The 24120-nt window shown below is 48.3% G+C and overlaps 1 protein-coding gene across 1 annotated transcript; it reads right to left on the minus strand.

The window, feature by feature from the left end:
• Positions 1 to 22355: 22355 nt before the first annotated feature.
• LOC133762148 (uridine diphosphate glucose pyrophosphatase NUDT14) lies at positions 22356 to 23095 on the minus strand. Its single transcript, XM_062195195.1, has one exon. It carries the CDS (start codon positions 23052 to 23054, stop codon positions 22356 to 22358), a length of 699 nt encoding a protein of 232 aa, XP_062051179.1. The 5' UTR covers positions 23055 to 23095.
• Between the last annotated feature and the right edge of the window lie 1025 nt (positions 23096 to 24120).

Here is a 24120-nt window from a genome sequence, read left to right on the forward strand (position 1 = left end):
CATCACGGGATGGGCCTGCAGAACATGAGAGCACTTGGGCAGAGGCAGGGTCACTGGCTGCCTGGATGGAGGCCCCTGATCCCTGCTCCCCTGAAGCTAGGAGCCCCTCAGCCAAGCGAGTGCCTGCCAAACACGGCCCTTGGCACAATGTACATGTAGGCTTGGGGTGCTGGAAGAGCCCAGCTGGAAATGGGCTCACAGCACAGTAGGGAGAGACAGGGCAAGAGCAGGGGAGTGCAGGCGGTTGTGGGAGCTGGAGACAGAGAGATGGACACAGCTGGAGGCAGGGTAGAGGCAAAGCCTCAGGGAGGGCCCAGGCAGATCCAGCCAACAGCCTCCTCAGGAAGATGGTTGAGGACAGGGAGACCCACCTGCAAGGGAGGTACCACCATGCCTTGCTCTGGAGCCAGGAAGGCCCTGTCAATCACACCTACTCAGAGGAGGCTCCTCCTGGGGCCACTGCCACTTCTTGCCTTCATCTGGCCTATCCCAATTTCCCTCTCCAGTGGGCTCCTCCTCTTCCTGCAGGCAGGCCTCCCTCCCTCTCCCTGCCTGCTAGTCCTCCTGCAAAGCCCCAACCTCTGGGTAGGGAAGAAGGGGCTGAACCACTTGTACTGGGGCCCCACTCCAGGCTGCTGCTCATCCCAAAGTCTCACTCCAAGGCCTCAATCTGCAGGGGGCAGCAGCCCTGGCCCAGACCCTGGAGGACTTGTTTCCGCATGCTCTATGACAAGCTTGAGCATGAGAGCCTGTAGGTGGTGGCGCAGCTGAGCAGGCACAGGAATGATGCTCTGGCCTTCCACAGGGCCACCAGCCAGCAGCTCCAGGGCTCTAGGTCAGCCCCACCCCCAGAACCTACCCTTTAGGATTCTGCCTGAGCCAAGAAGGGTGCCATCCCAGAGCATCGATGCATTCCTGATTCCCTCTGCGAGGACTCCATGCAACAGGGCTGCAAGCTCTGGACAGGGGCTGAGACTCTGAGACAGCGGCCAAAGCCTCTGCCCTGACACGGGGCAGCAGCAGGAACCTTGGAGCAATCACACTGCAGCACCAGGAGCACTGGCAGCTGCCACAAGGTGAGGCAGGGCAGGCAGGGCAGCAGGTGGAAAGTCACGTCATCCACTCAGATCTGTCACCTCACTTGGTGCTCAGCACGGGGACTCACCAGATGTCATGACCCCAGTTCCAGAAGACAACACCAGGCCCAGAGCCTCAGGGGTGACTGCCCAGTGACCCGGACAACAGGGGTACTGCCGCATTGTCCTGCTTGCTCACAGGGGACAGGGAAACTCCAGGGGAGAAGACAGCACTCTTGGCCATTCCATCCACTGTGGGAAGTAGCCAGCCCACCCCTCCTACACCAGGGGCAAGACCCTGGGATCCACAGCTGTAAACGCAGGGAACGTGGCACCTCGTTTAACCCCTTCAGTTGTCATCATCTCCATCTACAGTGGACAGAACTGGGGCTTAAAGCAGCTGACGGAGCTGCCCGAGATCAGGCCAGAAACCCATCTCAGCTCCACATCCTTCTGACCCCTCCCCCGCCTCCCTCCACAAGGCCACGAAGCCATGGACTCAACCAGGCCCAAGGCCCCAGGCTCAGCCTCAGGCCTTAAGGAGCTCCCGGCCCTTTCAGGGAGAAGGGCCAGCCCAGCCGGTCAGGACCACATCCTCAAGTGCAGGTCACACTCCGGATAGGGGTGGCTCCTGGACGTGTGCTTGGGCCTGAGGTTCCTGCACTGGGGACACATTTGGGGTCCTGAGATACAGGAGCCTTCAGATGCAGGCCCTGGAGAGGGGTTGGGGAGCAGAGATGCCAGATGCCTGCTTGGCTGTCCAAACCAATCCCCCTTCTTACATGTCTCGATAAGACACACCTGGCTGGGACACCTGGCCACATGACTTTGGGAAGGACCAAGGTTGCCATGTGCCTCTGATGCCTGCCTGGGGCTGTGCAACTCTGTCCTAAAGATGCCAGTGACTGCTCTCTGCTCATGGCCAAGCGCCAGGCCTCCCCAGACTAAGCCACTGCTAACAACAAGGCAGAGGGGTCCATTTGTTTCCTGGCACTTTTTTTCCAAAAGAAAATGGTGCAAGTTCATCAAATTAGTAAGAAAAAGCAAATAATGGGCTGGCACTGTGGTGTAGCAGGCAAAAGCTGACTCAGCTCCCTGCTAATGTTTCTGGTAAAAGCAGTAGAAGATGGCCCAAGAACTTGGGCCTCTGTACTCATATGGTTGATGTGGATTGAGTTCCCAGCCGCCGGCTTCAGCCTGGCACAGCCCTGACCTGAACGTTGTGGCCGTGTGGAGAGTGTACCAGGGGACAGAAGATCTCTCTCTCTCTCTGTCTTGCTCTGTAACTTTGCCTTTCAAATAAATTAAAAAAATACATATATTTTAAAAGATGCCACTGTGGACACCCATATCCAATATCTGATGCTTAGGTTTGAGTCCTGGCTTTAGTTCTGATTCCAGTTTTCTGCTAATGTGCACTCAGGGAGGCAGCAAGTGATGGTGCAGGTAGCTGGGTCCCTGCCCCAACATGGGAGTCCAGGACTGGGTTCCTGGCTCCCAGCTTCAGCCTGACTCAGTCCTAGATTTTGCAAGCAGACATTCAGGGGAGTGAACCAGTGGATGGGAAATTCTCTCTCTGCTTCAAATAAATAAATTTTTAATTAAAAAACACTTTCCTTAACCTGATAAAGAGCATCTAACAAAAAGAATCAAACTTAACAACGAAACATTAAAAGTATTCCATTTAAAGTCACTAACTCAGTGCAGTAAGAAAAAGAAGCAAAAGACGTTAGTGCTGGAACTGACAGAGAAATTCACTGTGTGCAAGTGTTAGGTGTGTACATCAAACAAATGGAAGCGACTCTGCAGTCTGCCTCCATTCCCTGCCTCTGGCCTCAGCCAGCTTAAGCCTCAAAGGCAATGGAGGCTAATGTCCAGTTTCTTCTTCACAGTTTGTTGCTTCTCAAGCCAGCTCCTTCTGCTGCTTTCACTCCTCTTCCTTTCCAATGGGCTCGACCGTCCGTTTCTCCGCTGGTTGATGAGAAGGGGAAGGAGAATTCAGTGGGACTGACCCTGGCTTCCGTGAAGGATGTGCTGGCTCAGCATTTTGGAGGGAAGAAGTAAAGGATGGTTTGTGTCACTCACAGTCAAGGGCTAACTTCCCAACACACAGTTCCAGCGGCCAGCAGCGCAATTTTTTAAAAAAAGATGTATTAATTTATTAGAAATGCAGTTATGGCGGGCCAGTTGTGGGGAGGGAAGGTGAGGTGGAGAGAGAGAGGGAGAGAATCTTCCACTCATTCGTTCATCCTCAAATGTCTGCAACAGCTGGGGTTGGACCTGGCTGAAGCCAGGAGCCTAGAACTCCATCCAGGTCTGGCATGTGGGTGGCAGTGGCCCATATTTGGGCCATCTTCTGCTGTTTTCCCAGGCGCATTAGTAGGGAGCTGGATTGGAAGCGGAGAAGCTGAGACTTGAACTGGTGCCCATGTGGGACATTGGTTTTGCAGGCGGTAGCTGAACCCACCGTGCCCAGCACCAGCCCCAGACAAAACTTTCTTGAGTACAAAAGTTCACGATGGAGAGTTGTGGGCTCTGCTTTTAAATTACATTTTAAAACATTCTTTCATTTCTCCCAAGAGCATCAGTTTGTGAAGAGGCCCACTACATGCCGGTCACCACAGCTGTGCCCCTGAGGGACCAAAACAAAGTCCAAGGTGGCCTCAAAGAGTGTATGTACAGCCCCTCGGGGAAGTGAATGAAAGGCAGTGGTCGGAGGCAGGTCCAGCTCCCGGGAGAAAGCGGAGAAGGTGCTGCTGCTCGGAGAACACTGGAGGACGCAAGTCTCAGGGGCTGAACACCGTTTCCCAATTCCACAGCCTCAGAAGCTTTTCCTTTCAGATCTTTTTTTTTTTTTAAATATTTATTTATTTGAAAGTCAGAGTTACACAGAAAGAGGAGAGGCAGAGAGAGGGAGAGACAGGTCTTCCATCTGATGGCTCACTTCCAAATTGGCCACAATGGCTGGAGCTGAGCCAATCCAAAGCTTGGAGCCAGGAACTTCTTCTGGGTCTCCCATGTGGGCTCAGGGGCCCAAAGACTTGGGCCATCTTCTACTGCTTTTCCAGGCCATTGCAGAGAGCTGGATGGGATGTGGAGCAGCTGGGTCTCGAACCAGTTTTTATGTCTTTATCTGTGAGGTATATTGGTCTACCATTTCTTTTATTATACTTCCTTTGCATATAAGAAGCTTCAAACTTGGGGGAAAATGTGTGTAATGAAAATACTGTGCATGAATATCAATGTTTCTTGCACCAAAACCAACTCACACTAACTCTGTGTAGCATAGCTGAACAAGATCACTTTGAGGCATTAAATAAGAAGACAATGGTTTAGAAAAGGCCCCATCAGAGCAACCGGAATCTTGCTAACACTGAAGCAAGAGCAAATGGTAAATTTGTGATGAAATTTGAGCTGAAATATGGTAGTCACTGATAGTTTACAAAAAATGTACAGAGACGATTTCCTACAGATATCAGAAGTTTATAAATGGATAACCTGCTTTAAAGAATGAGGTGGTGTTGCAGATGAAACCCACAGTGGCAGACCATCCACATAGATTTGTAAGGAAAACATTCTGGGGCCGATTCTGGAGCACAGTGAGAAAGCCTCCACCTGCAGTGAGGCATCCCATTTGGGTGGATGCTGGTTCAAGTCCTGCCTGATCCACTTCTGATCCAGCTCTCTGCTATGGCCTGGGAAAGCAGTAAAAGATGGCCCAAATCCTTGGGCCTCTGGACCCGTGTGGGAGACCCGGAAGAAGCTCCTGGCTCCTGGCTTCAGATCAGCCCAGCTCCAGCTGTTGTGGCCAACTGGGGATTGAACCAGCGGATGGAAGACCTCTCTCTCTCTCTCACTTGCTCCATCCCTGCTTCTCACCCTCCCTATCTCTGCCTCTCTGCCTTTCAAATAAATAATAAATCTTTAAAAACAAAACAAAACATTCCTCTTCTTCACGCTTGATTGAAGAGAACTGATGATTAACAGCAGAAACAATGACCAATACCACAGACATCTTAACTGGTGTGGCTTGCACAATTCTGAGAAGAAAATTATAGGTTAGCAAAATTTCTGCTCAATGAGTTTCAACAGTGTTGCATCCAGATAAGCAACAGACAAGAGCAGAGCTTTAAGATTTATTTGAAAAGTTTAATCAAAAAGACTGAATATCTGCTGATTCACTCCCCAAATGGCCACAATGATCAGGGCTGGACCAGGCTGCAGCCAGGAGTCTAGAACTCCATCTGGATCTCCCATGTGGGAGGTAGAAGATGAAGCACCTAGGCCATCTTCAGCTGCTTACCCAAATGCAACAACAAGGAGCTGCATCCGAAAAGGACCGGACTGTTCTGGAACTGGCTTTCCCATAAAGGATCCTTGTGTCACAGGTGGTGGCTTCACCTGCTGTACCACAATGCCACAACGCCAGCCCCAGGAGCAGAGCTTTCAGTGGAAATTTCAAACAAGTGGATCTAGATCTCTACTAAGGCATATCGTTGAAGGATTATAATAGGAGATAAAAAAATGGCTTTACCTGCACACTCCTGAAGACAATCACCCTTAAGGCAATGACTCTCAAGAGGTGGAATGATCCACTGAGAACAAAAGCAGTCTGGTCAAGAGCAAGGGCCAGAGCAACAGGTTTCTTTGTTTGTTTTTTAGGATGTTCAAAGTTTATTGCTGGTTTACTTCCTGGACAGCAAAAGAATAACACCTGCTTATTACAGAGGGATTTGCTAAACACAACCACAACTCCAGTAGAAAAACACCTGGGACAGCTTCAGCAGTATTCATTCTTCACCACCATAATGCTCCCGTTCATTCCTTTTGTTAAATAAGGGCACTTTGGAAAGACCTTCAATGAGAAATCATTAGGCATTGGGCTTTTTCTGGCTTCTTCTTGTTTCCTCACTTAGAAAATCTTTAAAGGGAACCTATTTCTGTTTTATTAATAAGGAAAAACAGTCACACAGGCATGGTTAAATTCCCAGAACCTTAGGGTTCCATAGGAACGGCCTAAATTACCGGTATCTTTGCTTTAAAGTATGTTGAGTTTGATGGAACTTATGTTGGAAATTGTTTAAACTTTTCTTCCATGAATATCTGAAGTCTCCTTATATTCAAGAGTACTTCAGAATGAGTTAAGCTGCCACTTGGAATGTCCATACTCCATATCAGTGCGCTGGTTCAAGTACTGAATGCTCCATGCTTCCAATCCAGCTTCCTTTTAATGCACCTGGGAGGTAGTGGAGGCTGGCCCAATACATGGGTTCCTGTCAACCTTATGGGAGACCTAGATAGAGTTCCTTGATACTGGGTTCATCCTGGTAAAACTCTGGGCTTTGCAGGCATCTGAGAAGTGAATCAGTGTGTGGAAGACTCTCTCTTTCTCTCTCTCTCTTACTACGTCTTTCAAATAAAATAATTTTTAAGAGAGAAAGTTTTACCAAGTTGTTCATTTTGAAGCAAGAGTATTTTTTAAACATCATGCATAGTTTTTTTCATATATTTTCTATGAATTATTGAAGAAACTGCATCACATGCACAGGTTCCAAAGTATTCTGCACCAAAATAAATCTATTTTGATTTCCTTTTTAGTGAGCTTTTAAACTTACTTACTGTATACAGATTTATGTTTAGGCTGTTGTTTCTTTAGAGAACCGTAATACAGATATGAGGTACCAGGAGTGGTTCTAGGGAAACATTTTTTTTTTTTTTAGTTTACTTATTATTTTATAGAGAACCACTGTCTGCCAGGTAACTCTCCAAATGCACACAATGACTTGTGCTGGGATGGTCAGGAGACAGGAAATCAACCCTGGCCCCAACATGGTGGCAGAGAACCAAGGACTTGAACTATCACTGCTGCTTCTCAGAGTTCTGCATTAGCAGGAAGCGAGGGTCAGCTAACCCACGCACAAATATGGGATGAGGTGTCTCAATCAGAGTCTCAAGATATAGGCCAGTGCCTGCCTGTAGCCCCAGTAATTTTGAGGAGTTTTCTTAATTATATCTTCACTAGGTATGAGGGTTCTGGAATTTGTTCTCTAAGCTGATGGAATTTTTTTTTTTTTGACAGGCAGAGTGGACAGTGAGAGAGAGAGACAGAGAGAAAGGTCTTCCTTTTGCCGTTGGTTCACCCTCCAATGGCCGCTGCGGTAGCGCGCTGCGGCCGGCGCACCGCGCTATTCCGATGGCAGGAGCCAGGTGCTTCTCCTGGTCTCCCATGGGGTGCAGGACCCAAGGACTTGGGCCATCCTCCACTGCACTCCCGGGCCACAGCAGAGAGCTGGCCTGGAAGAGGGGCAACCGGGACAGGATCGGTGCCCCGACCGGGACTAGAACCTGGTGTGCCGGCGCCGCAAGGTGGAGGATTAGCCTGTTGAGCTACGGCGCCGGCCAAGCTGATGGAATTTTAAAATGCTATTCACTCTAAGGGTTGGTGTTGTGATGCACTAGGTTCAACTGCATGGTGTGGCTGGTTTGATTTCCAGTTGCTCCACTTCTGATCCAGCTTTCTGGCAAGTCAGTGGATGATGACCCCAGTACTTGGGCCAATCCTGTCAACCTTGTGGGAAACCCTGATGAAGTTCCTTTTCCTCGCTTCATCCTGGTCTTTCCCTAGCTGTTGTGCCTTTTGGAAATCAGTGGACAGAAGCTCTATCAGTGGATTGATCTCTCTCTCTTCCTCTCTCTCTCCATGGCCCTGCCTTTCAAACAAACAAGTAAGTCTAACACAAAGGTACATCAGTGGTGATTTTCATCATATCCTCATTCAACTTGCCTATTTGACTTGAGGAGACATATATGGATTTAGGAGGATGATAATGGATACTTGTAAGCTATCCCCTGTGGCAAGCAGCTGTATCTCATTGGTTTCACTACTTGGGCAAATTAAAACACCTTACCTACTATAGTTTTTGCAATTGTGAGACTTACATAGAACACCTTACAGTAAAACTGGCTATACTAAGGTGATAACAACTGAACTTTAACCACATTAGAAAAAAATTCTACATTTTACTTTCCCTTCTACATTGTTTTTTGACGTCAATTTACATCTTTTGATATTGTGTTTCCCTTAACAAATTGTCACAGACATTATTATTTTGAATAGCTTTGCTTTTCATCTTTTTTTTTTTTTGACAGGCAGAATGGACAGTGAGAGAGAGAGAGAGAGAGAGAGAAAGGTCTTCCTTTTGCCATTGGTTCACCCTCCAATGGCCGCCGTGGCTGGCATGCTGTGGCCGGCGCACCACACTGATCCGATGGCAGGAGCCAGGTGCTTCTCCTGGTCTCCCATGGGGTGCAGGGCCAAGTACTTGGGCCATCCTCCACTGCACTCCCTGGCCACAGCAGAGAGCCGGCCTGGAAGAGGGGCAACTGGGACAGAATCCGGTGCCCCGACCGGGACTAGAACCTGGTGTGCTGGCGCCGCAAGGTGGAGGATTAGCCTAGTGAGCCGCGGTGCTGGCCACTTTGCTTTTCATCTTTAAAGACATAAATGATTTTCACTCCACCATTACAGCATTAAAGCATTCTGATCTTACTGTGTATGTAGTTTCATAAGTGAGTTTTATACTTTCATGTAACTAATCAGTATCCTTTACTCTCTGCTGAAGAACTACTTTTAGCATTTATTGTAAGGCAGGTTCATGCTATAGCATGAACTAACTGCCAGGCTAAACCTGACACTGTGGATTTTTGACAATTTGTAAAGAAAGTGGTTGAGGTTAGGGGCTAAGGGTTATGGTTCATGTCACAGCTTTTGTTTTCCTAGGAGAGTCTTTAACTCTAATTTTCAAGGACAGCTTTGCGAGTAAATATTTTGTTGGCAGTGACTGTCCTTCAATACTTGGAACATATCATGCCATTGTACCTCGATCTGTATTATTTCTGTTCAGAAATCCATTGGTAGTCTTATCAAATGTCCTTACATGTTAGATGCTCCTTGTCTTTTGCTGTTTTCAGAATTGTCTTTATCATCTTATTTTTCATATTCTGTTTTTAAAAAGATTTATTTATTTATTTGAAAGATTTATAGATATAAGAGGAGAGAGGAGAGAGAGAGAGAGACAGACAGAGAGATCTCCCATCTGCTGCTTCACTCTCCAAATGGCCACAACAACCAGGGATGGGGCAGGCCAGGGGCCTGGAATTCCATCTGGATTGCCAACAGGGGTTGCAGGAGATCCTCCATTGCCTCCTCAGGCACATTAGGAGAAAACTGGATCAGAAGCAGACCAGCTGGGACTCAAACCAACCTGCCACCCCAATATGTGACATCTGCTCTTTAAGTAGTAGCTTAAGCTACTGTAGCATAATGCCAGGCCTTGGTTATGTTTCTGTAAAGCAATTATGTCTATACAATTGGTGGAGCAGTCACTTCTTTGAGACTTCTGTTGTAATTCTGTTTGATACATATCTCCTATGGACAGAAGAGTAAAAGGGCACTGCCTGCATGGGTTGCAGTGGTCTGGAACCAGTGAGGGTGCAGATGTGTAGTCTGTGCATATCTGCTAAGAAGGCGTTAGAGATTTCAGGAACACTCAGCTCCAACATGTATGTATTTGTGTGTCACTCCGACAATCAAATGAATAATTAAGTCTTTAAAAAAACAGTAACATCTACCTTACTGTTTCTAGCTGACTCCTGCCAATGTTTACAAAGTGAGAGACAGAGACAGAGAGAGACAGACACTATCTTCCATCTGCGATTCATTCCCAAAGTGGCTGCAATGGCCAGAGCTGGGCTGGTCTGAAGCCAGGAGCCAGGAACTTCTTCTAGGTCTCCCATGTGGGTGGTAGGGTCCCAAGAACTTGGGCCATTTCCCAGGCACATTAGCAGGGTGCGAGATTGGATGTGGAGCAACTGGGACTCAAATCATTGCCCATTAGGGAAGCTGGCCTTGCAGGTGGCTGCTTTACCTGCTACACCACAATGCCAGCCCCTGCTACAGATTTTTAAATGCACCTCTGATACGTCCTTGCCCATTCTGGTATGTACAAAGTTGTCTATAGTTGTTTTTTGTAGAGGATCAAGGCTGGTTATATCCTACTTCATTAACTTGATGACATCACTCTCAGTGCCTTAAGTTTCATTACTATCATTCCATTTTATAATTTCATCCACTCTGCTATTTGTGGTCACTACAAATGTTATTGCTACAAATGTTTTGTTCATATCTTTAGATGCAGGTATGCATGAACTTTATTTAGGACTGTAATACTGCATCATTGCAGCTGCCCCCATCTACCTACCTTGTCCAGTTTCACAGTCCATGGTTTGGGTTACTCATGGCCAATGGCAGTCTGAAAATATTAAATTGAAAACTTCAGAAGTAAGTAGCTCGTATGTTTTAAATCACATGCTGTTCTGGGTAAGTTGATGAACTCATATACTACTGTTACATCTCTCCCAGATGTGAATCATCCATTTATCCAGTGTATTCATGCTGGATATGCTACCTACCTATTAGTCACTTAGTAGTAATCTTGGTTATCAGCTAAGCATAGAGTTAGGTAGAGCCATCATTTCAGGAATCTACTGGGGGTCTTGGCATGTAATTCCCATGAATGAGGGCAGATTTCTGTACTAAAGGGATCAGGTAGCATTTGAATTCTACCAGTTTTCTTACTGTTTAAAAAAATTTGAAAGACAGGGTATCTCCTCTATAAATAAATGGTGCTGGCAAAACTGATATATCTATATCTTTATAGATATAAATAGAGAAAGAGATCAATGATATTAGATCCCTACCTCTCATCAAATATCAAAAAGCCCCAAACAACTCATGATAGTTCAAAGACTTAAATTTAAGATCTGAGAGTTGGAAGAAAACATAGGGGAAACACTTCAAGACACTGGTGTAGGTGATGACTTCTTCTTCTTCTTTTTTTTTTTTTTTGACAGGCAGAGTGGACAGTGAGAGAGAGAGAGACAGAGAGAAAGGTCTTCTTTTGCCGTTTGTTCACCCTCTAATGGCCGCCACGGCCGGCGCACTGCAGCCGGCGCACCGCGCTGATCTGAAGGCAGGAGCCAGGTACTTCTCCTGGTCTTCTATGGGGTGCAGGGCCCAAGCACTTGGGCCATCCTCCACTGCACTCCCGGGCCACAGCAGAGAGCTGGCCTGGAAGAGGGGCAACTGGGACAGAATCTGGTGCCCTGACCGGGACTAGAACCCTGTGTGCCGGCGCCATAAGGCGGAGGATTAGCCTATTGAGCTGTGGCGCCGGCCCGGTGATGACTTCTTGGGTAAGACTTTACCCAAAGCACAGGCAACAAAAGCAAATCTAGACAAAGGGGATCCTATCAAACTCAGGAGATTTTTTTTTAAAATTGTATTTATTTATTTATTTATTTATTTTGACAGGCAGAGTGGACAGTGAGAGAGAGAGACAGAGAGAAAGGTCTTCCTTTTGCCGTTGGTTCACCCTCCAATGGCCGCCGCGGTTGGCACGCTGCGGCCAGTGCACCACGCTGATCCGATGGCAGGAGCCAGGTGCTTCTCCTGGTCTCCCATGGGGTGCAGGACCCAAGCACTTGGGCCATCCTCCACTGCACTCCCGGGCCACAGCAGAGAGCTGGCCTGGAAGAGGGGCAACCGGGACAGGATCGGTGCCCCGACCGGGACTAGAACCCGGTGTGCCGGCGCCGCAAGGCGGAGGATTAGCCTAGTGAGCCGCAGCGCCGGCCATAACTCAGGAGATTTTTCCCAGCAAAGGAATCAAACAGTAGAGCAAAGAGACAGCCAACAGAGCAGGAAAAATATTTATAAGCTACTTATCTGAAAAAGGATTAGAATCCAGAATATATCAGCAATCCAAAAAACACAACAACAAAAACCAACATGTCCAGTTAAAAAATAGGCAAAGGAGCTCAACAGACAGTACTCAGGCATAATGAATCATATCTTCATTGTTCATACATAAAGGATATAGTCTTTTGCATTTACTTTTTTTAAACTTAACTTTATGGCTTGGCAATCACTTTACATCACATTAAACCATTTATTTTCATTCTTTTTAAGAGCTAGATACAAGTTGGCTTGTGGGGCGATCATTTTCTACCTAAACTTATGAACATACTTTTTGGAATGTTAAAAATTTTATAATTTTCATTCCCACATGTGTCTTTAGGCTACCCTAAACTGCTTTTTGTGAAAGTATGGGGCAGAAGTTCAATTTACTATGCTTTTTCTGGATGGATAAGTGCTTGTGCCAACACCACTTGGTGGTAAGTTCATTTTATTCCCACTGATGTGTAAAACTGGTTCTATCATAAATCAGCTTTCTGTGTATGTGTGTGGGCCTGTTGGTGGTCTCCACTCTGATTCACTGGTCGATTTGCAGTACTACACAGCCCGATTACCACAAGTGTAGAAAAAGGGCTCAATAAAACTCTGATGCCCCCATATCATCAGAATGTTGACCAATCAAATCTTACTTCGACCTCCAACATCACTATTAAATGTTTTTACCTGGGAGAGTCTTGGAAATTTATAGCCATTTGCTCTTCTATCTGTACAATTTCTGGAACTGGACTGAGAAGTTTAAAATCAATTGTAAAACACATGTTTGAATTTTTCCTGAATCTCTACTGAGTGTCTTGATTAATCTGGGGAGCCATATGATCTCTACAATGCTGTCTTTCAATCTGTGAGATGGTGAAGCTCAATATTCCTGAGACTTAAATTTCCTTCAATGCAGTTCTATAAGCCCCTCCTTGAATGATTTTGTTTATGCTTTAATCTCTTTGTTCTCTTCAGGACATTAAAACACAGATGAGTGAAATAATGAGCAACGTGCACTGAATAATGGCTTGCTACAATCTCGACTTTTACTTGCCCTCTGGACACAGCATCTCCCTTACAGAACATGTGAGGAAACAGAGATCCCTGTTTCTGGAAAGAATGGATACTTACGCTAAGAATGCTGAAAACAGAGAAAAGACACTTGCCTACATTGTGGCCTGGTTAGAGGAATGGAGTAAGTTTCTAGAAGTGTTTCAGAGAAAAATCACAAAGTCAGCAACTCTATAAATATACTGTGGAGGATTAGTCAGCTTAAAGAAAACACTAAGGAGGCTTTTCAGAAAGTGTCTGTCTCATTTTGTCTGACTTTCCAGTAAGAAGAAAATACAGATTTGCTCACTTAGTGAACATTATGCCAACGTCCTTGTTTTTCTTCAAGTATGCCAGTAATGCCCCAGCCCAATGTCTTTATGCTTCCTATTTGCTTGCCTGGAACATTTTTTCACTCATTCCTTGCCTAAATTTAACTTTAAAAACAATGTGTTTTCTGACATCCCCATTCCCCGTTACCTCACATTCTGCATTACCAAGCACCTTTACCTTTGTCTACATAATTTGTATCTGCCATACCACACAACTTTTAATTTTTATTTCCTCTCTGTCTCCTTTCAATAGAATGTAAGCAGTAGGAAGTTAGAGAACTTGTATTCAATGCTGTATCAACAGAATCTGCAACAGTACACATCTAAATAGACACTGGTTGAAGTAAAGAATGAACAAGCATACAATAATAAGCACAGCATCAGAGAAAGAAGGAGAGAGATAAACAGGGATAGATAGATAGATAGACAGACAGACAATTCATTCACTGATTCATTCTCCAAATGGTTACAATGGCCCGGGATGTTCCAGGCCATAGCTAAGAGCCTGGAACCCCATCCTGTCTCACATACTGGTGGCATGGGCCCAAGTACTTTGTCCATATTCTGCTGCATTTTGAGGCACATTCACAAGAAGAGAGATTGGAAGCAGATCAGCTGAGGCCCAAACCGGCACTCTATTATGTAGAATAAGGAGAATCCTGCAATCCACACCACAATGCTGGGCCCTTCACCATTTATGTAAAATATTTCATCTCCTTACAAGAAATTCCATGTAATGAGGGTTAGGAAACACTAGAGAACTGCCCAAACAGGTCGATTTACATTTAGACACCCAATATGAAAGCATCTATTCTTATTTTAGACATTGACTTTTTAGAATTGAAGAACAAAACCAAACATATACCTTTCAAAAACTTGATTCATAAGACTTACTACTCAGCTTCTTCCTCCAAATTTTTTCCCCTTTTCATTGAGAAAAGCCTCAGAATAGCAGTAAATGCATGATATTCATGACTGTACTCCTGAATACAATTTATTTAGTAGTTACCAGATGTTATAAAGCTATATAGTTATGCTTATCTATTTGTAAGCACAAAATAATGTTTTTCCTCTCTTCAAGATGTTATTTTGTCTGACATAACTGCATTTGATGTTGAAGAACACTACCACTGGATAGTACAAATGGAGATGTTTCCAGAAACACTGAGAGCCATTGAGAACAATGTCAATATACTATGTAGCATCAGCACCACTTTATTTAACGATAGGAAGACACAGAAGAAAAAAACAGGTAATTGTGTTTTGTGACTTTGCTAATGGAGTTTTCTTTTTTTTTTTCTCAAAATGCAGGTTGGTGGAAGTGTCATTTATAGACCATAAAACTCAACATGTTAAATGATTCTCAGTACCTTTCAAGAGCTCTGAGATCCAATCAGAGGGCTCCAACACAGGCCCATGTTCCACCCACTATTGACAGTGAGAAATTGAATTCCTCCACACTATGACGTTATCTACTTCTCCCTTTAATTCCATCAGTCTTTGTGTGTTTGGGGGCTTGGCTGTGTGCTGTATGTTTATAATCATTACAGCTTGCTGATGTATTGACCCTCACTGTCTCTAGAACCAGTGTTGTTGTGCTTATATCTGTTTTGTCAGATAGTGTATAATCTTCAGCTCCCACATATTCAAAGTGTATCTTTTTTCTATCACTTTACTTCTGATCTCTTTGCATCTTTGAATCCAAGGTGTGTCACCTGTAGTTGGATCTTGTGGGACTTTTGAATTTTTTACATGTCTGACAATCCAGGTGTTCCACATGGGCAGTAGGGACCCAGACACATCAGTCATTGGTTGTGGGAGGAAAGTTGCTGAGTTTCTCCTTCAGCCATTCAGTATATCTTCTGTCTATTGATTTATGGCCCTTTTGAAAGAATCCAAGTTTCTAACAATAAGAAAAGGTTAAAAAAGGGAGACAGGAACCCAAAAGAAAAAACCAAACTCTTCAAGCATAGCCAAACTCAGGGAAAGTTGGATTTGCATTCTATCTAATCCCAAAGTTCAAGTAAAAGTGAGTTAATGACGTCACAACTGAGATCATCTCCTTAACTCTGGAGGCAATTCTGGGTGATATAAGAAAACATGATTCTAAAACCAAAACTTGTAGAGCTACAGTTTTCTCTCTGTTTTTCTTTTTTCAAATATTTACTTATTTGAAAGGCAGAGTGACAGAGAAAGAAGGAGACACAGAGAGAATGAGATCTTCCATCTACTGGTTCACTTCCCAGTTGGCTGGGCCAGGGTGAAGTCTGAAGCTTGGAACTCCATCTAGTTTATCCCCATGTGGGTGACAGAGGCTAGGAACTCAGGCCACCTGCCACTATCTTCCCAGGCACATTAGCTGGGAGATGGAGCAGAAGCAGGGCATCTGGGACTCCAGTGAGCACTCCAACATGGGATGACAGGGTCATAAGTTGTGGATTAATCTGGTGTGGCACAAGACCAGCGTCATAGCTAAAGTTTTCTGACTAATCTTCAACGGACAGTTACCTGTCCATTTGGTCTAAGTTAATTAGGCTTAAACATAGAGCACAGCACAAAAGAAGCAATGTGATCTCATTGTTTTGTTTTACATTTTTTTTCCTTCCAGTATCTAGAGGTACTCTGTTGAAAACATGGAAAGACAGATTTATAAAGTGACCTGCAACAGGCCTTACACTAAGACCAGATCAAATGATTGCTGATCAATTTACAACCAACACAAACGTTTTAGAAATACAATGTATGTTACAAGAACTCATAGATTCTTCAATGTTCAACAAAATGGAAAACACTGCAATCAAATATATCTCAGCAACTATATTAAATCTTTCCAAAGCCTTGGGTGCCGTATGTGAACAAGTCAATGTTTCTAACATTGTAAGTGACAGCATGTTTTTTGAAAAGTATCAAACAGAAAAAGAGCTCTCCAGAAAGATGATCCCTGACCTCAGTGAGCAAAATGAGCTGCTTCAACAAAAACTGCAAGAGAAAGAAGAAAACTATGAACAGCTAATTCAAACCACAGGTCTTGCAGGCCAGCAAGAATATACATCAGTGCCCACATCTAGGACCAATATCAAGGCTGGGGACATAGCAGACAGTATGGACAATATTTTAGCCAAGGAATTGGAAAATACTTTATATAAGTCTCAAACAAAAAAAGATCAAATCCTCTGAGATAAAGTGGAGCTCTTGACTTTTACTTAAAGCCCCAGCTGTACTGCCCCCAGACTTGCTGGGACAACAATACCGTCCACCTGAAGACCATCAGCAAATGGGTCCTGGGCCTTTGGAAGGTACTGCTGACATGAAGATACTGGGGTCAATGAAACAGCAAGAGGTGGTCCTGGAGAAGCTAAGCCAGGGCCTGAAGACAGACAGCTGGAGCTGAGCACAGACACCGCTCCCCACTTCACCGAGTCCTCACAACCTGGAGCGCCTCCCGTTTACCCACAGCCCCACCCAATGTACAAAACTCTTACTCCTCTGCAGGCCCAGACCTTGATGACCACTCTGACTCCCAGCAGGCCCAGGCCCTGGGTACCACTCTGACCCCCCCAGCAGGCAGAAACCCTGGCGACTACTCTGACCACCCAGCAGGCAGAGGCCCTGGGGACCACTCTGACCCCTCAGCAGGCACAGGCCCTGGGGAAAACACTAACTCCCCAGCAGGCCCAGGCCCTGGGGACCACTCTGGCCCCTCACTATACCCAGATTCAGGGGGCCCACCTTACTCCTGACAGGCCCTTCCTACTCCAGGGCAGCCCCTTGAGCTAGAGGCTGTGAGGTCTAAGCAGAACTTTCCTCAAACTGCCCAGCCACCTCCAGCAATGAAGGCCCCACTCACTCCCAGGTGGCCTATTAAATCTAGAACAACATCCACCTCTACAAAGAGCCCAGGTCTCCATGCTCCTCTCTCTCCTGGCCAGTCCTTGGCTCCCGGGCTGTCTTCTTGAAGGACCCTTATGGGGGGGAGGGACAAGAAACTAGGCCTGGGCAAATATCAGGGGCTTCTTAAGAGGTCAGATGTTCCCCAGAGTCTAGCGGGCAGGACATTCTCTGGGAAGGAAAAGTCAATCCCCTTCAGAGAACCTCTAGGCACGCCCAGAGCAGAACTGCCCCTCCCCTCTGGGAAACCTCTGGGCGCGCCCAGAGCAGAGCTGCCCCTCCCCTTCGGAGAGTCTCTAGGTGCGCACTTATGATGTCACTGCGACCGGCCAATCCTGTAACACCTCAGCACTCTCCCTCAGCATTCTCCGGTATGCTAATTGTCCCTCCGAACTAGCCAATCCCGTGCCACCTCTGCATTTTACACCAGCACTCTCCACCAGCATTCTTCGCCAGCATTCTCCCATATGCTAATGGTCCCTCTGAACTGACCAATCCTATGCATGCGCATTAGGAATATGCTAATTCGTTGCCTATATAACCTGTGTGAAACTGCTGCTCAGGGCTCCTCACTGCCTGAGGTGGGGGCCCGTTTGCGCAAACGTTCAATAAAAACCTTGTGCTTTTTGTATCAACTGGTCTGGAGTCTGGATCTTTGGGCGTCCACCCGAGCAAGTGGGCATCTCTGCAACTGAGAGGTCCAACATTTTGGTGGCCCGTACGGGGATTTTAGGTCGCCCTCAGACCCATTCCCTGCGAACCAGTTGGAGGTACGATTAAGTGTTTTCTGTTTGTTGTTCTTCGTCTTGAGTGTTCTGACTGGCCAGTACCTGACTCTGTGAGACCAGTGGGGGAGGCAGGCGTGCCCAGCAACCCCTGGTCCGTTCCCCAGAGGACGTTCCGGTTTGTGAGACCAGTAGGGGAAACCCTTGGTCCGTTCCCCCGGAAGACGCTCCCGGGGTGGTCTGGAGGTGGGTCGGAGACCAAGTCTCCCTCCTTCCCGGGGAGGGCTGGTCAGGCAGCCGCTCCCAAAAATAGCGCAATAGCGTTCGATTTGTTGTAGGTCTGTTGCCGTGCGGTTTTGTTGGCTATTCTTTTTGCTTGGTTTGATGTGCCTGGAATGGTCTGGAGGAAGGCCAGGGACCAAGTCTCCCTCCTTCCCGGGAAAAGCCTGGCCAAGCGGCCGCTCCCATCTGAGGTAGCATTGTCGATTTGTCCTAGATCTGGTGCCGTGCGGTTTGTCTTGTTTACTGTATGTGTCTGTGTATTGGCTGTTCTTTTTGTTTGGGCTGAAATCTTTGCACCCATGGGTCAACAAATAACCACCCCTTTAAGTCTCACTCTAGATCACTGGAAGGATGTTCGAGAACGCGCGCACCACCTCTCGGTAGAGGTTAAAAGGAAACGATGGGCAAAATTCTGTTCCTCAGAGTGGCCGGCCTTCGAGGTCGGCTGGCCAAGGAACGGCACTTTTAACCTTGATATTATTTTACAGATTAAGGCGCGAATCTTCCAGCCAGGATCCAATGGACACCCTGATCAGGTGCCCTACATTACCACGTGGGAGGATCTTTCACGTAACCCCCCTCCCTGGATAAAACCCTTCTCCTTCCCGACGGAGCCCATACGGACCCCGTTACCCCTTCCTCAGCCATCCCTAACTCCTTTAATACCTTCCCCCTTGGGACCTTCCTCCCCGATACCCCCTCTTCCCGTCCCAGTTGTGCCAACCTCCTCGCTATACCCTCTGAAGGAGATTCGAGATCCAAAACCTGACAAGCCACCGGTTCTTCCGGCTGATCAGGACCTTCTGCTCTTTGACTCTCCCCCACCCTATCTTCCCGGCCAGCCTGCTCCCCCGCAGGAACCCCCACAACAACCAGAGCGGGATGTGCAACCTTCTGCACCATCCCCTGATTCCACGAGGGCAGGGGAAGAAGTCTCAGCGCCTTCCCCACCCTCCAGCCGCCTGCGCCTCCGTCGGGGGCAGGCAGGGGGCTCGGGAAGCGTCTGGACTTCATAGACCTTTCCTCTTCGTTTGGTGGCTGGCCAGATGCAGTACTGGCCATTTTCCGCTTCCAATCTTTACAATTGGAAAACCCATAACCCCTCTTTCTCTCAGGACCCCCAGGCTCTGACTGGGCTGATTGAGTCAATTTTATTGACTCATCAGCCCACCTGGGATGACTGTCAGCAGCTTCTGCAGACCCTCTTCACTACTGAGGAAAAGCAGCGTGTCTACCTTGAGGCACGGAAAAACGTCCCTGGAGCAGATGGCCGACCGACCCTACTGCCAAACGAAATCGAGGAGGCGTTTCCCTTAACCCGTCCTGATTGGGACTACACCACCGTTGCTGGTAGGGAGCGACTTCGTCTTTACCGCCAGATTCTCCTTGCGGGTCTCAGAGGGGCTGGAAAGCGCCCCACCAATTTGGCCAAGGTACGTGCAGTAGTGCAGGGGGCTGAGGAAACGCCGGCAGGCTTCCTAGAAAGATTAATGGAAGCCTACCGTATGTACACCCCGTTTGACCCCGTGGCAGAGGACCGGCAGGGAGATGTAATCATGTCCTTTATAGGACAGTCAGCGTCGGACATCCACAATAAATTGCAGCGGCTAGAGGGGCTTCAGGGGTATACTATACAAGATTTAATGAAGGAGGCAGAAAAGATTTACAACAAAAGGGAGACCCGAGAGGAGAAGGAGGAAAGGATCCGCAAGGAGCAGGAGGAAAGGGAAGACAAAAGAGACAAAAGACGTAATCGAGAGCTTAGTAGAATTTTGGCCACCGTAGTGCAGGATACAGAAAGGAGTAGACCAGGACAGAATAGGGACTTGGGAGACAAACGAAAGCCTCGGGTGGAAAGAGATCAATGTGCCTATTGTAAAGAAAAAGGACACTGGGTCAAAGACTGCCCGAAGAAACCACAGGGACCAAAGAAGAGACCAGTTCCAATCCTGTCCCTGGAAGAAGACGATTAGGTGAGTCAGGGCCAGGAGCCCCCCCCACCCCCCACCCCCGAGCCCAGGATAACCCTTGAAGTGGGCGGGGGCAGACCGGTAACCTTCCTGATTGACACGGGAGCCCAGCACTCGGTACTGACTTCAGAAAAAGGGCCTTTAAGCTCCAAGACTTCCTGGGTTCAGGGGGCAACTGGAGGGAAGTTATATCGCTGGACAACCAATCGAGAGGTCCAGTTGAGTACAGGACTTGTGACACGCTTGTTCTTACTAGTGCCAGACTGCCCCTACCCCTCCTGGGCAGGGACCTACTCTCGAAGGTAGGAGCCCAAATTCACTTCCATGAGAAAGGAGCTACCATCACAGACTCAGGGGGGCGGCCCCTCCAGGTATTAACACTACGCTTGGAGGACGAACACTGATTATTCGAGAGGCCCTCGTCCACCATGGCTCCCCTGGACCCCAAGTGGCTCGCAGATTTTCCTCAGGCCTGGGCAGAGACTGCGGGAATAGGGCTGGCCGTCAACCGGCCTCCCTTGATCATAGATCTGAAGCCCACGGCCATTCCCGTGTCCGTTCGTCAATATCCGATGGGCAAGGAAGCTAAGGAAGGTATCCAGCTACATATCCAGAGACTGTTACACCTAGGCATTTTAAAACCTTGTCGTTCACCTTGGAACGCCCCCCTACTACCAGTAAAGAAGCCCGGTACGGGTGATTACCGCCCGGTACAGGACTTGCGGGAGGTTAACAGGAGAACGGAGGATATGCATCCCACAGTGCCCAACCCCTACAATCTGCTAAGTACCTTGCCTCCGACCCACATATGGTACACTGTGTTAGATCTAAAAGATGCATTCTTTTGTTTAAGACTGAGCCCTCAGAGCCAATCCATCTTTGCTTTTGAGTGGAAAGACCCAGAGACTGGGTTTTCAGGACAACTCACCTGGACAAGGTTGCCCCAAGGATTTAAAAACTCGCCTACCTTGTTTGACGAAGCTCTGCACCTAGATTTGGCCGACTTCCGAGTCAACCATCCGGACCTGGTCCTCCTGCAGTATGTGGACGACCTCCTCCTTGCTGCCGAAACAGAGCAGGACTGCCTAAAAGTTTTTGTAGACACCTTCTCCGGATGGACTGAGGCATTCCCCACGAAACGGGAAACCGCCCGGGTGGTCGTCAAGAAGATCATAGAGGAGATCTTCCCCCGGTTCGGCTTGCCTAAGGTAATCGGGTCCGACAACGGCCCAGCGTTTGTCTCCCAGGTAAGTCAGTTGGTGGCCAAAGCATTAGGCATAAATTGGAAATTGCACTGTGCCTATAGACCCCAAAGTTCAGGACAGGTTGAAAGAATGAACAGAACAATTAAAGAGACCTTGACCAAATTAGCGTTGGAGACTGGCGTTAAAGACTGGGTCCAACTCCTCCCTATGGTGTTGTTCCGGGTCCGAAACACGCCCTCTCATTGCAGGCTGATGCCATACGAAATCCTTTATGGAGGGCCCCCACCAGTAGCAGGCTTGCTTGACCTTGCCAGTGACTCCGTTGCCGATGCCCCTAAATTACAGGCCCGGTTGAGAGCGCTCCAGATCATCCAGAACCAGGTCTGGAAACCTCTTGCAGCAGCCTACCAACCCGAGACAACAACCATCCCACATCCTTTCCAAATCGGTGATGCTGTGTATGTCCGAAGGCACCAATCTAAGACTCTAGAGCCCCGGTGGAAAGGCCCCTTCACTGTGCTGTTGACAACTTCCACCGCTCTCAAGGTCGACGGAATCGCTGCTTGGGTCCACGCCTCACACGTGAAGCGAGCACCACCCCCCCAGGGCCCCGAGGATCCGGATAGACCAGCCAAATGGAAGCTCCAGCGCACTCAGAACCCACTCAAGCTAAGACTTTCAAAAACTGTTTAATATTTGTGATGTTCCTGGCCTTTCCCCATTGTTTTTCCAATCCCCATGCTCCACAATTGTTAACGTGGGAAGTAATTTCCTCCACAGGACGGGTGGTCTGGTCTGTTAGTGGGTTACATACCCCCGGGGCGTGGTGGCCCACTGGGTCAGCGCCGAGCCCCAGGCGCCCGCGGTCTTCTCGGCTGATTACAAAGGCTGCCACGTGCTGGAGAAGGAGGGGCGTTCCCACCTGACGGTGTTCATAGAAGCCATGCTGCCCGACGGTCATGTGGAGGTCACACAGGAGGCGGTTCTGATCTGTCCCAAACCTTTTTTTTTTTTTTTTCCAGAGCCATCAAGCTTTTATTGGGGCTGGGGGGTGGGGCAGTGGGCCTCACTGGACACCCAGGTCGGGGCCACGTGGCCGAGGAACCAAGAGATGCCAAAGATGACGCCCAGCGTCTTGGGGATGTCCGGGTCGTCCACGAAGGCCTGGGCCCCTTCCAGGGGCAGGTGCACCACTTCGATGAGCTCGCCCTCGTCCGCCAGGCCCCCGCCTGGGCCGCTGCGCTGGGCGTCGGTCACCTCCGCGTAGAACATGGTCTGGCAGGAGCCAGTCAGCCCCACCCCAGACCTGTATGTGGCCACCCGGCGCAGGCTGGAGGGAGCCAGGCGGTAGCCACACTCCTCCCACGCCTCCTTGCAGGCCACCTCCTCCAGCGAAAGCCCCGGCTGGTCCACGAGGCCGGCGCACAGCTCCACCATCACCCCTGCCACGCCGGGCAGCGCTGGCTGCAGCTCCCGGGGCCCTTCCCGGCCCACAGCCGCCAGCGACCCTGGGAAGTGGCGCTCCACCTCACCTGCGTACACAGCTGGCCGGAACTGCCTGACCAACACCAGGCTCCTTCGGGAAGAGTTGAACAGGAGCAGGGTCACACTGTCGTGGGTCTTCATGAAGTCCCAGGACGTCTGGGTACCATTCTGGCGGTAGTGCAGCGTGAGCGGCTGCAGGTAGGGCGACGCGGTGCAGGGGCCCACGGCTGCCCCCTCGATGTGCTCCATGGCGGCGCGCGGGACAGGCCCGGGCCGGGGCCGGCGCAGGAAGGGGCTTCGCCCGCTGGGAAGGGCCGGCGCGTCCTCGCGCCCCGCGCATGCCCAGTGCGCCCGGGGCCTTTTTTTTTTTTTTTTTTTTTTTTTTGCAATCAAATACATTTATTTTGTAGCTTAAGCAAGATGCGTGGTGGACAAATTCAGAACGAAGATGCCACCCAAGGATTTGCTGCTGGCTATGCATGCAACTGTGTGCAAAGTCACGTGCAAGTTTGAATCCTTCATGAAATTAACTCAGGATTGCCCATGTGTTTACATGATCCAGCCTCCCTGAAGATCTATCAGTGGGATATTTACAGCTCATCAGTCCAAAGCTAGATGACCACATTTGCCAAGTAAATAGCACATCCAACAGTTTTTCCTCAGCCAATACTGTAGTATTGTTCTGCAGCCAATGGCATAGCAGGGTAACTACAGATACAGCAGCAGAGACACATAGGAGTCCCTCCTCTCACTCAGCTGACAATCTTCCCACATTTCTGGGGATACCAGTGCCTTGCAATGTTCCATGAATTGGTAAGAAATCTGAGGCAGGGTTATGCCAGGTTGGAGCGTGGGCAATTGAGGGTCCTTTGAAGAACTCTTTCAGCACAACCCAGCGATCTTGGCCTACATAGGATGAGTCTCCTGACAATCTGGCAGACACCCAGACCCCTTGACTAAAGCTAGGCTCAGTCAAGGACTGAGTGAAAGGTATAGGGATTCAGGAATTGTACAAGAAGTCAACTAGTTACTGGGTTAGATACCTGGGATGTACCTGACCAGGATAATTTGACAAAAATCCCTGGAAATAGTCTTAACTATTGGGGCGTGTATGGCTCCCAGTCCCCAGTCAGTGGGACCCAACCCAGTTCAGCAAGAACAGAGTTCCCTCCCTCCAGTGAGGCAGGCTCTCCCCAGGCCACCCCTCCCGCCAGCCACCCTTTCGCCTAGCTTGGCAAGTTTATCTCCAAATGCTTCAAGCCCCCGTACAACCGGACAGCGGCTGTTTAACCTTTTGACAGGGGCCTTTCTGGCC

The sequence above is a fragment of the Lepus europaeus genome, chromosome 6 (genome assembly GCF_033115175.1).
Source record: "Lepus europaeus isolate LE1 chromosome 6, mLepTim1.pri, whole genome shotgun sequence".
Taxonomy (NCBI): Eukaryota; Metazoa; Chordata; class Mammalia; order Lagomorpha; family Leporidae; genus Lepus; species Lepus europaeus.